Source organism: Buteo buteo, chromosome Z (assembly GCF_964188355.1).
Source record: "Buteo buteo chromosome Z, bButBut1.hap1.1, whole genome shotgun sequence".
Classification (NCBI taxonomy): Eukaryota; Metazoa; Chordata; class Aves; order Accipitriformes; family Accipitridae; genus Buteo; species Buteo buteo.
The window spans coordinates 11955359-11967961 of NC_134204.1; the positions used below are offsets into that span (position 1 = coordinate 11955359).

At 58.8% G+C, this 12603-nt stretch overlaps 2 protein-coding genes across 4 annotated transcripts in view; one reads left to right on the plus strand and one right to left on the minus strand.

The window, feature by feature from the left end:
- Positions 1–2567: 2567 nt before the first annotated feature.
- On the minus strand, positions 2568–8152 carry CREB3 (cAMP responsive element binding protein 3). The gene is made up of 9 exons (XM_075020524.1): positions 8015–8152; positions 7662–7932; positions 7357–7448; positions 7041–7133; positions 6374–6480; positions 4938–5006; positions 4698–4779; positions 4477–4558; positions 2568–4081 (listed from the first exon to the last, which is right to left on the minus strand). Exons 1-9 carry the CDS (start codon positions 8150–8152, stop codon positions 3717–3719), a joined length of 1299 nt encoding a protein of 432 aa, XP_074876625.1. The 3' UTR covers positions 2568–3716.
- Positions 8153–10570: 2418 nt separating this feature from the next.
- TLN1 (talin 1) overlaps positions 10571–12603 on the plus strand; it is a 36059-nt gene continuing 34026 nt past the window's right edge. For 2 of the 3 annotated variants that reach the window (XM_075021467.1, XM_075021469.1), the window contains exon 1: positions 10571–10695. The gene's annotated coding sequence lies outside the window, so the exon portion shown is untranslated. The remainder of the gene's footprint in view (positions 10696–12603) is intronic. The other variant, XM_075021468.1, reaches the window with a different exon arrangement.

Below are 12603 nucleotides of genomic sequence, written 5' to 3' on the forward strand. Positions count from 1 at the left end.
GAGAGATCCCTCGGCGTGGCCGTGTCCCCTGAGCAATGCACGTGGGGGGTCTCCAGTGAAGCCGCTGCTGCACCACATGTGGCCAAGGAAAGGGAAGAGGGGAAGGACGCATCTGGCACTGGCTGTTTTTTTTTTCAGGCATCCCAGCCCAACCCTCTCTGCTTTCTGCCTCAGACGCCTTGCCAAAGTGGTGCTGACACGACCGGCTCACTTGGGGGTTCAGTGGCCCCATGGCTGAGGTGCCCCATTTCAGGAGCGGGGGGACGGTGGTGGGTCCATTGCTGTATTTCCAGTTGCTTTTTTAACCTGGTGCTCAGATTTCTGATGTTTTTTCTGTTTCTACCAATACCCAGCAGCTGGTGCTAGTGGATAAAAATAGGATGGATGCTGACATGGGGTTTAGGTTTCCCTTAGAAAGGAAGGCATGTCTTTCTTCTGCTACTGACTGAAATTCCCACCTCTCTGAGAAACCCTGATTCCTATAAAGAAAAGGAAAACCTGATTTCTTTAAAGCTGTGAGCAGGAGGTGTTTCATACCGCCCACACAGCCCAGGCCCTCCTCGGCAATAAGAGGCAAATTTCATTTCACGCTTTCATAACTTTCAGTATGTCACTACTGTGGAAAGGAGATGGCACTACCGACACTCGGGGAGCAACCAAGCAAAAAAGAGAGGCTTTCCATTTGGCAATACCTGTACGGGACTTGCCAAGGGCTGAGCAGAACATTTTGACCTGAAAGTCTCATGTTTCTCGTCTGTCGGCATACTCCCATAATGCTTGATGCAGGCACCTTCTGGGGCATACATGAGATACGGGTCAACTTTGGGAATAACAGAGGGAATGCAGCGGGGGGGGGGGGGGGCAAGCAGGGACCATCCCACCACCCTTAGCCAGAGCGCGTGGCCGTGTGTGCGTGCAAGCAGCGCCGATGCACACACAGCCTGCACTCTGATCCCTGCAGTGTGCAAGGGAGAAAGGTGTCGCGGAGGGTCTGCAGCAAGGAGGTGGAGGAGGGCAGCAGAAATATCAGGCCCCTCCTGCTCCTTTGCTTGATGGAAACAAGGTGTGAGCCTCCTCAGCTGGAGGACTCGTTCTGGGCATTTTTATCATCGCTGCCCTTTAACCCAAGGTGTGAGGCATAGGCTGGGCTTCCTTCCTCCTGCTGGCTCAGAGCCGCTGGCTGTGAGACCAGCATGAGAACAGAATGTGATGAAAAAATAGCTGAGACCGCAGAGCAACCATCCCCACAAGTCCCAGCACAGACAGGTCCCCAGCGCACTACGGGGACCAGCTCTGGGCTCTGCGATATCCCAGCCTCTGCCACAAGCTTTCCGCACGGAAGGTGCCTGGCAGCAGGAGCGTGTGTACGGCTCCGTTTGACGAGGAGCCCGCTGCGCTCGCCTGGCTCCCTGCCTGCTCTCCCAGAGCTCTCTCCCCTCCTGACATTTGGCCAAGCAAGCCAGACTGCTGAGGACCACCGTGCTGATCCCATCACCCCTGGCCAAACACCGGTTCTGGTGGCTGCTCCCTGCTTTCCTGGCAACATCGCTGCATAAAATGACACGAAAGCAAGGATGGGGTCCTAGACCCTCCTGCCACCGCACACAGCTCCTGGGGGAAAAGGTCCAGTGCTTCCCTGGGGATGCTCCTGGGCTGCCTGCCCCGGCCAGGGCAGAGCTACAACTTGATCCCATTACGCTGCCTGTCCTGGGACAGGGCCTGTGGCTGAGCAGCCCCTTGCCTGTCTCTCCTCCCCAGGCAGAGACGACACAACGTTTGATTTTATATCTTGTTCTCCAGCACAAGCACTCTTTGCTTCCCGGGTGGGTTGCAAGCACGGTGCTGCCGGCACCCATCACCTCGCTGGGCTTCCGCACCCCCAAACCCCATACTGGGCTCCACACCCCCAAATCCCTTGCTGGGCTCCCACATTCCCAAACCCCACACTGGACTCCCGCACTCCCAAACCCCACGCTGGGCTCCACAGCCTGACCTCAGGGTCTTGCTAGTGCCTCCCAGAGACCCAGAGACCCCAACCAAAGCCAGGGCCCAGCCCTGATTTAGCAACCACCCAGCAGGCAAGCCCTCCCCAGCAGAGGGGACGGGGCTGTTGCACCACCCCAGCTCTGCTCCGCTTCCTGCGATTGTGCAGCTCCCCCGTTACGAAAGCAGCAGGCACCTTTACGAAAGCAGCAGACAGAGACACCGGCTCCTTGCTCTTCCTACCAGGGAAGCTGCTCACTTCCCCGGCGCCTGCCGCTTGAGTGCACGCAGGTCGCGGGTGGTCTTTAAAAATGGTTCAAGAGCTTGTTCGTACCCTCGAAGGGAGGGAGAGAGCAGAGCAACCGCCCCGCAAACTTGCACCCTGCCTCAAAACAAGCCCCTCGCCCCTCTGCGCGGCCGCAGCCACGGGAAGGGAAGGCAGCGCGCGTTCCCCTTCGTTAGGCTGCGAGAGCGATCACCCCCCAGCCTCCCTGGCATTCCTCCCACAATGGTCCCAGCCCCTACCCCCCCACCCAGCAGCCCAGCCCCTCAATGATATGACCACACAGAACAGTCTCGTTGTTAGTATTTATTTAGAAGCTATTACTAAGGAAATCACTACGTGTTAACTCGATCTAATTGAAGATGTCTCTGCTCATTGCAAGGAGGGGTTGGACTAAATGACCTGTAAAGGTCCCTTCCCACCTGAACTACTCTATATGATTCTATGAAATGCCCTGAAGTAGGACAAGGAGAGATACTCAACAGGTACCACTAAACTGCACTCCAGGAAAGACACCGCTCACCAGCTTGAAATGTTTCTGCTCAGCCCTGGGGAGGAAACAGTCTGCTAACTGCATCACTAGCCGATGCAGCAAAGCTCAGGCATACAAGGACGTAGCTTTGAAACCATTCGGTGGCCAGGAAAGCCGTCAGAAGAGCAAGCAGACCTGCTGCTCTCTGCTCCACGCACCCTCAGCAGTTGGGTTCGAGGTGTGCCTTCTCGTCGAGGCTCAGAAGCCCTTGCTCCCAGGGCTGCAGAAGACAAAAGGCCCGACTGAAGGGAAAGACATGGCTTAGGAAGGACTCCACGTTACCTTCTCTAGCCAGTCTGGAAGCTGTGCCCATGGCTCAGAAGGCAGCAGGAACAGGCGACATTCACGGTCTGTCGCAATGTCGGGATCACTCCCTGCGAGGGCACTGAAGGTCAGCTCACTATATCACACCTAGAAATCAGGCAACACTGCAGGACGAAGGGGAAGGGACAAGGGACAAGGGACAAATGCTTGCAGCCACCAGTCATGGCAAGAACCGCAGGACCTAGCCTGTTCACCTGCACCTGGGCAGGGAAGGAGCAGGGCAGGGGCCTCCATCACCAACTGCATCCGATCAGACCAAACACGGGCACCTCAGGCCCGACCACCTTCACCCCCCCGTGCTACAGCCCACCCCTGCAAGCCACGGGACACACTCTGGGCTGCAGGCCACCTCAGAAGTCACAGCAAAACTCCGGTCTTAGGTAGACTTATACTATATCACACTATAGATACACACAGCAACGTGTCAGAACAGGTCAACCCTAAAACTACACCTCTCTGCTAAACCCTCTAAGCTGACAGCAATCGGGAGAGTATTCAGAAGAATCTGCTTAGATGGATTATCTATTAAGGTAGCTGTTTGCCCCTTCCTGGCAAGGTGCCTGGCATTACCCCGAGAAGCAGGAGGCAGCAGGGTCACATCCCATTGGCACGGTGATGCTCAATGACAACCGTGGCAGCGTGCTGCCTTTCCTCCTGCGACCCGTTCTTCCACACCATCGACACCACCGTTTGCACAGGGCCGCTCTCGACATGCTGCTGCTGAGGCTGGGGACGGCCCGGCTCAGAGCCTTCTGCCATCGGAGGGTCGGAGGATGAGTTGCTGTTGACAGAAGATCTGGCATCCGTCTTGGGAGCACTCTGCCCCTCTTCCCCGGAGGGACTGAGGCTGCCAGATGTCGAGGGTTCCTCCGGCTGTGAGCTGAGCTCCTCAGCCACAGCACCCTCCTGCGCATCAGGTGCTGCCTGGTTGGGGACCTTGCGGATGCGCTGTGTCTGCACTGCAAGAGAGTTACAGCCAGACATGACATTCCCAGCCTCTCACCCTCCTCCTCTGAGCATGGGCCGTCACGAGAAGGGAACAAAGTGTTCAACTAGGGATGCCTCCTGCCAGGGGAAGCCGGGAGAAGACACAGCACGGCCGCCAGTGCTCCAAGAGGGACTGGATACCTCCAGTTCTTGTACCACCTCTGGCCCAGGGCAGGCCTCTGCAACGGGGCTGAGGAAGGGTCCAGAAGACGGCAAGACGGCAAAGCCAAACCTAGTGGCCACCCCAGGCAAGGGGATGCTGGGTCGGAGGCGACCCAGAGTTCAGGCTGTCTCTGAGGACGGTGGTCTGCCCTGGAGGGCAGCGCTCTACCCGGAGCCACCCCTCACCGCCCCCCCCAGCACTCACCCCTGATCTCCAGCTTTCTCTCCCTCCTCCCAGGCAAGCAGAGGCTGGGTGGGACCGTGAGGCATAAGGACAGAACCACGACCTGGAAACAGAAAGAAGATCAGCACAGACCTCAGCAAAGGACATGCACAGGCATCATCGGCTGCAATAAACGCCTCTCTCCCAAACTTATAAGGACAGCAGAGACCCCTTCACAAACACTTGGGGCTGAAGCCACTCACCATGCCGCAGGTTGTTATTGTAGTTGCGGTTTTGGATTGTCTCATGGAGGCCTGCAGCTTCTGCAACTGCTTCAGCAGTGACCTGCAGGAGGGCAGGCAACGCAGGTTAATGCAGTGGCTGAACCAAGAGCCACACGCTGCCCTCCTCCCCGCTCTGCAGCCCAGAACAGGCCACAATCCCAAGGAGACAAACAGCCGTCTCCACCACATCTCCTGCCATCTCCAATAAGAAGAACTCACATGTTCTGCTTCTGCAGCAGCTCCACCTTCTTCTCCAGCTTCTGGTTCTGAGCGGTGCAGGTTTCCAACCTTCCCAGGAAAGGTGAAGAGCATGGGGTAAAAACAGAGAGGTTTTTTTAGTCAACAGCAGGGACTTCACCAGAGTCTCTCCTCAGGTAATCAGCCACCACCTCTGGGTGGCTGCAGCAGATAAAATTGCTCTGGGGTCTACCCTGCACCACCCGGAGCAAAGCCCAGAGAGTGACAACTCACACCAGATTTGGGGAGGGGTGAGCCCTGCCCAGTGCCACAGAGAATCACCAGACTAATCCCTCAGGATGTTCACTCCTAGCAGCATACCAGCCCTGCAAATCCACAACGTCAGGCTGTATTGTAAACTAGCCTGACCTGGAGAACACAGTGGACCAGGCAGGCCAGCACCTGGCTTGAACAGAGCAAGCTCTGGGCCATCTCCAAGCATTAAGAGAGCAGGGCAAGCTATGCCCCTAGCTTCTGAGCCCCCTGGGGAGAGCTGCTGCCCCAAAGCATCAGCCTTACTTTCTGCCCAGGGTGGCAAGACCGCAGCAGCAGCACAGCACAGCTGCTCGTAACCGGTACCACCTACTCCTGATCCCTGGCAATGTGGTTAGCACAACTAATGCCATTTTGTAAGATAAACAGCCATTCTCTGTGACTCAGTGGGTCATGTATTTGTTCCTGTACCCTCATTATCAGGCCCTGAAGGTCCTGTCCACCAAGTAGACAAACTAAACAGATTTCTTGTACCCCTCTCTGCTAGCGTCAAGGTTCCTGGGTGCCAGGCCGGTTACTCCGTTCCTCACCAGCCTTGAAGGTCCCAGGCACCCAGACAGCCCAGTGTTTTTGAAAACCCTGTCACAGAGCAGGGAACTGTAATAGCACACAGAGCACTGTCCACAAAATCAAGCAATTACAAGTCCTAAGGGGGAACTGGGACTGGAGCTGCTGCTGGACAGTGAGACCCACGATGCCCCCAGGCCAGGGACACCTCCACCATCACCTGCTTCCTCCCATGATTAAGGGAGTGATTCGTATAACTTTATATCATTTTCGAGTCTCGATTATGATCATTATACTGATAGAGAAAACTATGTATTAAGATCTGATCCAATCTGCAGAGGATCCAGGTGATTAGAAATCATGGCAAGTTGTATTAGGGTCTAGGTGATAAGAAATTATAAGTTAAGTTGTATTATAAATTCTGTATTACGCTGCTTAAAGATTGTACTACATTGATTCTGCTTGTAGGAATCCCCTGCTGTTCTAATCATAAATTCTATGCTGTATTAATCATAATATGTTAAGAAAACAAAGCTTAAATTGAAACTACAATTTAGTGCCATCATCATTCTGCCAAGGATTCCTAGAAGAACCTGCCTGTCCCCTCAGTGTTGGGTGACACTGCTGTGTGCCTGTACCTGCGTTCCAGGTCATCCACATACATCTTCCTCCTGCGACGACTATCAGAGGCTGAATGCTTGTTCCGGATCCTCTGACGCACTTTCTTCAGAAGCCGCTCTTGAGTCTGCAAGGGTTATTTCTCGTTAGCAGCAACCCCAGGGTGTTGGCAATCCAGCCCTCACAAACCCAGCATACATCTCAGTGCTCAGCCCGCATGCTTTTGTCCTCTGTCCCTCCCACACCACTGAATGAACTGTAGGAGCTAAAAGACAAACTCTGGCCTGCTGATGTGGCCAGCAGCTTCCCCTGGTGTAGCAAAAGTGAGGCATACCCAATGGAGAGGAAAAGCACGCAGCCACTAGGCAAGGGGGAAAAAATAGGTTGGAGGCAGTTGGGGTGTAACTGCCTCCTGCAAGCAGCCGTGCACAGGGAGACTGACAGCAGCCAGGTCTCATTGCTCTTTGTATCTATCTGATTAGCAAAGCAAAGGCTGCTGTGCACGTGGACACCACCCAGGCCTCGAAAGGAGGAAAAGGACACCAAGCCCTGCTGCACGCTGCCCTGAACAGAGCACCTGGGCACCAATGCTCTCATCAAGGCACCATCTTGTATTTTCGAACCCCTACTCTGGCTGAAATACTCGAGTGGTCTGTTTGGGAGTGACAGGCTGTAGCAAGGACTCACCTTGTTCAGTGGCTTATGGGTTGGCAATGAAATACCTTCTTTCGCCAGGAGCTCCTTCTCCTCCTCTGTAAGGACCAGCCTTGGGAACGTGGACTAGAAAACAGCAAAAATACACCTGCTGAGAATGCAGAGTAAAGGCAGTCCACCCCAGGGCAGAGAGGGCATGCAGAAAGCACACAGAACTGGGGTCAGCAGTCCCAAAGCAGCATCACACTTCCCTCAGAAATATCCCTCACAGGAGCCAAGACAGGAGAGAAGGGAGATGTGAGCAGAAGCAAAGGCTTGGACCCACATGCAGGGCAGTGAGTACCTGTGCAAGCTGTGGTCCGGCGTCCACAGCAATGGGCAAACTGGAGCTCTGTTCCTGTTCCAGTGCCTTGCTTATGCCTTCCAAACCCATCCCTGTCCCTGGGGAAGGAAAGGATAGTCAAGCACTGGGCCTTAGTGAGGCAGCACCTGATCAGCCAGCTCTGAGTAGCATGAAACCACAATTTTACAGCAGCAGAAAGCCACTAAACTTGGCGCTCTCCATCGCTGCCTGGCACTGATCGAAAAAAAACCCCAATGTGGGACTGCTTTTCTGCTTGTAGCCGGAACAGAAAGCCCATGCACATCACTTACCAAGGTCGACGGAAGCACCTCCTTGTGCCATGTCAGACATCGTGCTTTCCAGCATAGGCCAATGTGCATGGAGGGAATAGTTGTGATCGGTGTGCACAACGCCTGAGCTCCAAGAGCCGCTGGCAAGGTTGCTATCAGGGCTACAGGAGGGAAGCTGACCCTCAGAAATGCTGCTGTCACTGTTGGCAGGCAAACAATCCAGTAGTGTGCCTGGTTCATCTGCAAAGGTCATCAAGGAGTTGAGGAAGTCATCTATCTCCTTGTCTAGGACCTGTGGAGAAAAAGTTTTTCCTGAGCAGGGAGCCAAACCTCCTGAACCACAACCCAGCAGCAATTCCTCCAAAAGAACTCACCTTGTCCTCTAGCATGCCCCAGTCTTGCATCAGATCGTCCTCCACCTCTGGGAGTTCAGGGCCAGGAACATCATCCTTGAGGATGAAGTCAAGCAGGTCCTCATTTATAAAGGCAGACAGATCCTTTGGGGATGACATCTGAGTAGGACACCCAAAGTGAGCACAGGCACAAGGGGAGACACAAGCATTCCTTCAAGATGTCCCTCAGCCCCTACAGACAACCTCAGCCCCTACAGACAAAGTCTCCCCGTGCAACGGCATCAGCTGCCAGGGCCCTGCAGCAATGACCAACCCAGGAGTACTTCCCCAGCAAGGCTATTGTACCAGCACCGGTGGCCCCACCACACCAGTTTCCCCACCAGACTACGGGGACCCAGCCACAGGAGCCATGCTCCACCTAGAATGCAAAAGCCAGAGGAAGGTGAGGGAAAGCGGAAAGGCCCCAGACTTTCTGCTGTGGAGAGCATGCAAGACCCTGCCATTCCGCTGAAGCCCAAAGGTGCCGTTCCTCTGGCGTGCAGCCAGCGGGACCAGCGCTCCTCTCACAGGCAAATTATTAAAAGAAGTTATCATTGTGGAGCTAAATAAAAGGATTTCATTAATAATTAAACGATGACCAAATTACAATTAATTGATCACTGAACGGAATTGAAATGATAATCAAACAGTGATTAAGCAATAAGTGAATAGCAATTAAACAGTCATTGGACAACTTAAATGATGTTTTAAACAATAATTTAGGCAGCAGTCAAACACTCTACTACTTACTACACTTCTAATAATTAAGCAATAGCTGGAGATGGGTACATATAAAAATGCATAAAATACACTTTTAGAACAAAAGTAAAATGCTGCTTACCTCGCCGTAGATATCGGATGCCGGGTGAAGGGTGTCTCAGCCTCGAGGAGTAACTCCAAGAGGTGTCCGTGCTCCACGGGAGATCACTGCCGTGCAGCACTCGTAGAGAATGAAATGGGCTCGGGCAGGGTACAGGCTACTTTTATAGCCAAAAGTGATAGACGTGGTAGTCAAACCACCCCCTTGGTGTTTGTGCAGATGGGCAGCTGTGGCAGCTTTAGTTTTGTCTAGTCCCAGCTTGGACAGTCTTATCTGCCGATAAGACATGGCCTAGACTTCTTGGTCCCTGAGAAGATGTGGCCTTGCACGGTTCTCACGGTTTGCACAGTACGGCTGGTATCAGCCAGGCTGGCGTGTTGGTGACTCCTGTACCAAAGCATCGCTCCCTCCGAACGGGGGCATCCGTCACGCCTCCCCCCTAGCCCTGTTAAGCTTTCACACCTAGTTGGCAGGTGTCACGGTCCAAAAAAAAAAAAACCAGAAAAAGAAGCACCACCACCCCCTGCCCCAAATCCCACCCGAAACCAGAAGGCCAGGGCAGACCCCCACCACAGGGCAGCTCTGCCAGCTGCCTGGCAGCGGGAAGCGGGGCTGCCCTGCGGGACGGCATGGCAAGCAGGGGAAGGGGAGCTGGGCAGGGACCGGGCACGGCCACTTGCTTCCACAGACACGGAGGACTTTCCTCCTGGGAAACGTGCACCGGGGAGGCAGCGAGGGGAGGACGGGAACACGAGGAGACGGCCGCGACGGAGGCAGAGGGATGGGTGACAGGAGGGGCGCGGGGCAGGAACCGCTCCCCCCGCCTGGACACCCCCCCGAGGGGAGCGGGCAAAAGCCTCTCGCGGCCCCAACCGGGCGAGCGCGACCGTCCCACGCACATACGACCACAGCCCGAGGCACGGCCGTGCCTGCAGGGACGGGGCAGCAGAGCCCCAGGCTTGACAGGGCAGACCCTCGCGGGGAGCAGGGCCGCTGCACACCGCCGGGCTGACAGCGCCGGGCCGCCCCGGGACCGGGCGGCTCACCTGGCCGCCAGCGCCCGGCCGCGCCGCGCCGGCCCGCAGAGCCCCCCTCCGGCCGCGGCGGTCCCTGCATCGGGGGACCCCGGCCCTCGCCAACCCCCCGGTCCTCCCGGTCCCCCCATCCCGCCCCGCCCCTCTCCGCTCCGCCCCGCCCCTCTCCGCTCCGCCCCGCCCCTCTCCGCCCGGCCCCGCCCCTCTCCGCCCGGCCCCGCCCCGCACGTCAGCGCGAGGCCGACCGGTCCCGCCACTTCCACGGCGCCAGCAGTGACGTCACGCGCCTCCCAGCAGATCCCGCGCGCTCGGCGGCCCCGCCCCTACCGGGGCTGACGCGCCGGCGCCTGCGCCCATTGGCCGGTGGCTCATGGGCGGCGGGAGCGCGCGACGGCGGCGACCGTGACCGGGGGGTGGGGGGGAGGGAACACCGGGAGCGCCCGGGGCCTACGGGACCCGGTGGTTCGCCGGGCCGGGCGCAGGCCCGAGTGTACGACCTAGCGGGCAGGAGCACGGCCCCGGGGTGCGGGCGCTGAGCCGTGCCCAGCCCCGGGGCGCGGGGCCGGGCTGCGCGGGTACCGAGCAGCATGACGTGGGGCCGGGATGCCGGGGGCGGGGGGGGGGGGAATCGTGGCGGGGGGGAGCGCAGTCCCGGGGTACCGTGCCGAGCCGTGCCGAGCCGCCCGGCGGCGCCCCGTACCCAAGCGCATGCGCGGCGGGAGGCGGCGGGGCGGGAAGCGGGCGGTGCCGTCCCGCTCCGCTCCGCACAGCCTCGGCGGGGCCGCTGCGCTGCTCCTGCCCGCGCACAGGTACGGGAACGGGGGGAGACACGGGGGCCCGGTAACCGGGGGAGGGGGGGAGGGGCGGGGCACGGGGGCCCGGTAACAGGCAGCGCTCTGGCTCCCGGGGGGCTACCGGAAACGGATGTCCCGGGGGAAGGGACACCCCCCCCCCCGCCTCCGCTTACCGGGGACGGGGCGGGGGGCGGAGGAGTAGCGTCCCGGTTACCGGGGCCTCCTTGCTCCCACCGGGGTTTCTCCCCCTGCCAGCCGTGACCCAGGGGCTTCCGGGGTCCGGTTCACGCTTTGCCCTGGTTTTGGGGCGCGCCCCCCACCCCGGGGCTGACGACTCCCGAGCACCGACCCCCACCGGGGTAGCAGGAACAGTCCCGGTCGGGCCGGGCCCGGCCCCGTTAATCCCGGCCGTCTCCTTGCCCTGCCCCAAAATAGGCGCCACGGTCGCAGGCCTCAGCCCGCAGACTCTGCTCCCCAGGGCCGGGATGGCATCCCCGTTTCACCCCCCCCCGCCCTGGGACCGGTAACAGGCCCTCCGGCCGGGGCAGTGGACGGACACGCTGCCTCGCTGCTTTTCCTGCCCACCCTGCCTGTACACGGGGGGTGGGGGGGTGGGGAAACGAGTGGGAAGGGTGTCTCCGGCCCGCGGCGCGGTTTTGGGTGGGGACGCCGGCGGACACGTTCCCCGTGGCCCTGCCGCAGCCGGGGAAGGTCATTCCGGCAGCTTCCGCCGATCGTCCTGGGATGGGCAACCGGTCGGTTCCCTCCCCCCCCCCAAACCGGGACAGGGCTATGGGGTGGGACACGTATGTCTGGGGTGGGTGCTGTGGGGCCGGACTGAACCCTGCAGGGGAAAAACCTGGCTCCCCACCGTGCCCGGGCTGGAGCAGCTAACCGGGCGAGGGAAACTCCCGTTCCCTGCCCCGATTCCTGCCGGATCCTGCCCGCGCCCCTGCGAGCTCCCCGGCCCTTTGAATCTGCCGGCAGGATGTCTACATGCTTCTGCCGTGGCTTCATCGCTGGCTGTTAGACCCATATTTGGTAGCAATAATTGTTTACTCCCTTCTCTCTCCCTAAGCCTCGCTGCTGAGAAGGGGAGGGGACATATTTTTGGGATCTTTAGCTTTGCTAAAGCCTGCGGGTTGCCCGGTAGAAGGTCCGAGCCCCCACCCCACCCTCCGCAGACCACGTTGTGAAACCCCACAAGTGCTAAATCATCAGGTGATGGTGTGTGGTGAGCACCGGCCGAGCACGCTGCTTGCTCACCCAACGGCAGCGGTGGGAGTTCGCTGCAGCCCCAAGTGGCACGTCCTGGCAGATTTGGGGAAAGGGAGTGGGAAGCCTTGAGAAAGAGGGAACAGGGACCTGCGGGGTGCGCTCCTTTCCAGAGCTGAGCTCTGCTGACTGCCAGGCGGAGAAATGCCCCACGAAACCCCGCCACGCTTCCCTCTCGCTTTCCTCTTTCTGCCTGGCCGGCTGCAGGCGAGTCACTTGCCGTGGCAAGCGTGGGTGCCCAGGAAGGGGGACCCGGTGGTCTCCGGAGGCCGTGAGAGCACCCACTGCACCCTGAATGCTGCTTTTGGAGTGCCGTGCCAGAGGCCCGGCTCGCTAAGGGTCCAGGAGGGGCTGCAGATGGAGTCCTGCCCTTGCTTGCCCCCGTGCCTGCCTTGGGGGTGCCACTGTCCGTGCCCCCTCCCTTTGGAGGGCAGGGGAGTCGCAGCGGGAGGGGACAGGCCTGGGGATGTGGGAGACGCTGGCAGTTAATGGCCGGAGCCGCTTCACCTCGGCGTGGGCGAGCACGCAGGCAGGCAGGCTGCGGCTGTGACCCTCCGGCCCCGCTGCCGTGCCCCCTGCCCGTTTCCCACACCGAGCAGGGCTGCCCTCCCTGTGAGGGCGAGAGGATGCTCCCACCCCGGCCGTGGG

Excerpts from the sequence above, each read along its gene's own strand:
- CREB3 (XM_075020524.1), bottom strand. The coding sequence starts at position 8,152 with ATGTCATCCCCAAAGGATCTGTCTGCCTTTATAAATGAGGACCTGCTT. Across the intron at positions 6,481-7,040 it reads CCCATAAGCCACTGAACAAG|ACTCAAGAGCGGCTTCTGAA; the intron begins GTGAGTCCTTGC and ends TAACCCTTGCAG. Across the intron at positions 4,559-4,697 it reads CAATAACAACCTGCGGCATG|GTCGTGGTTCTGTCCTTATG; the intron begins GTGAGTGGCTTC and ends TTCTGTTTCCAG.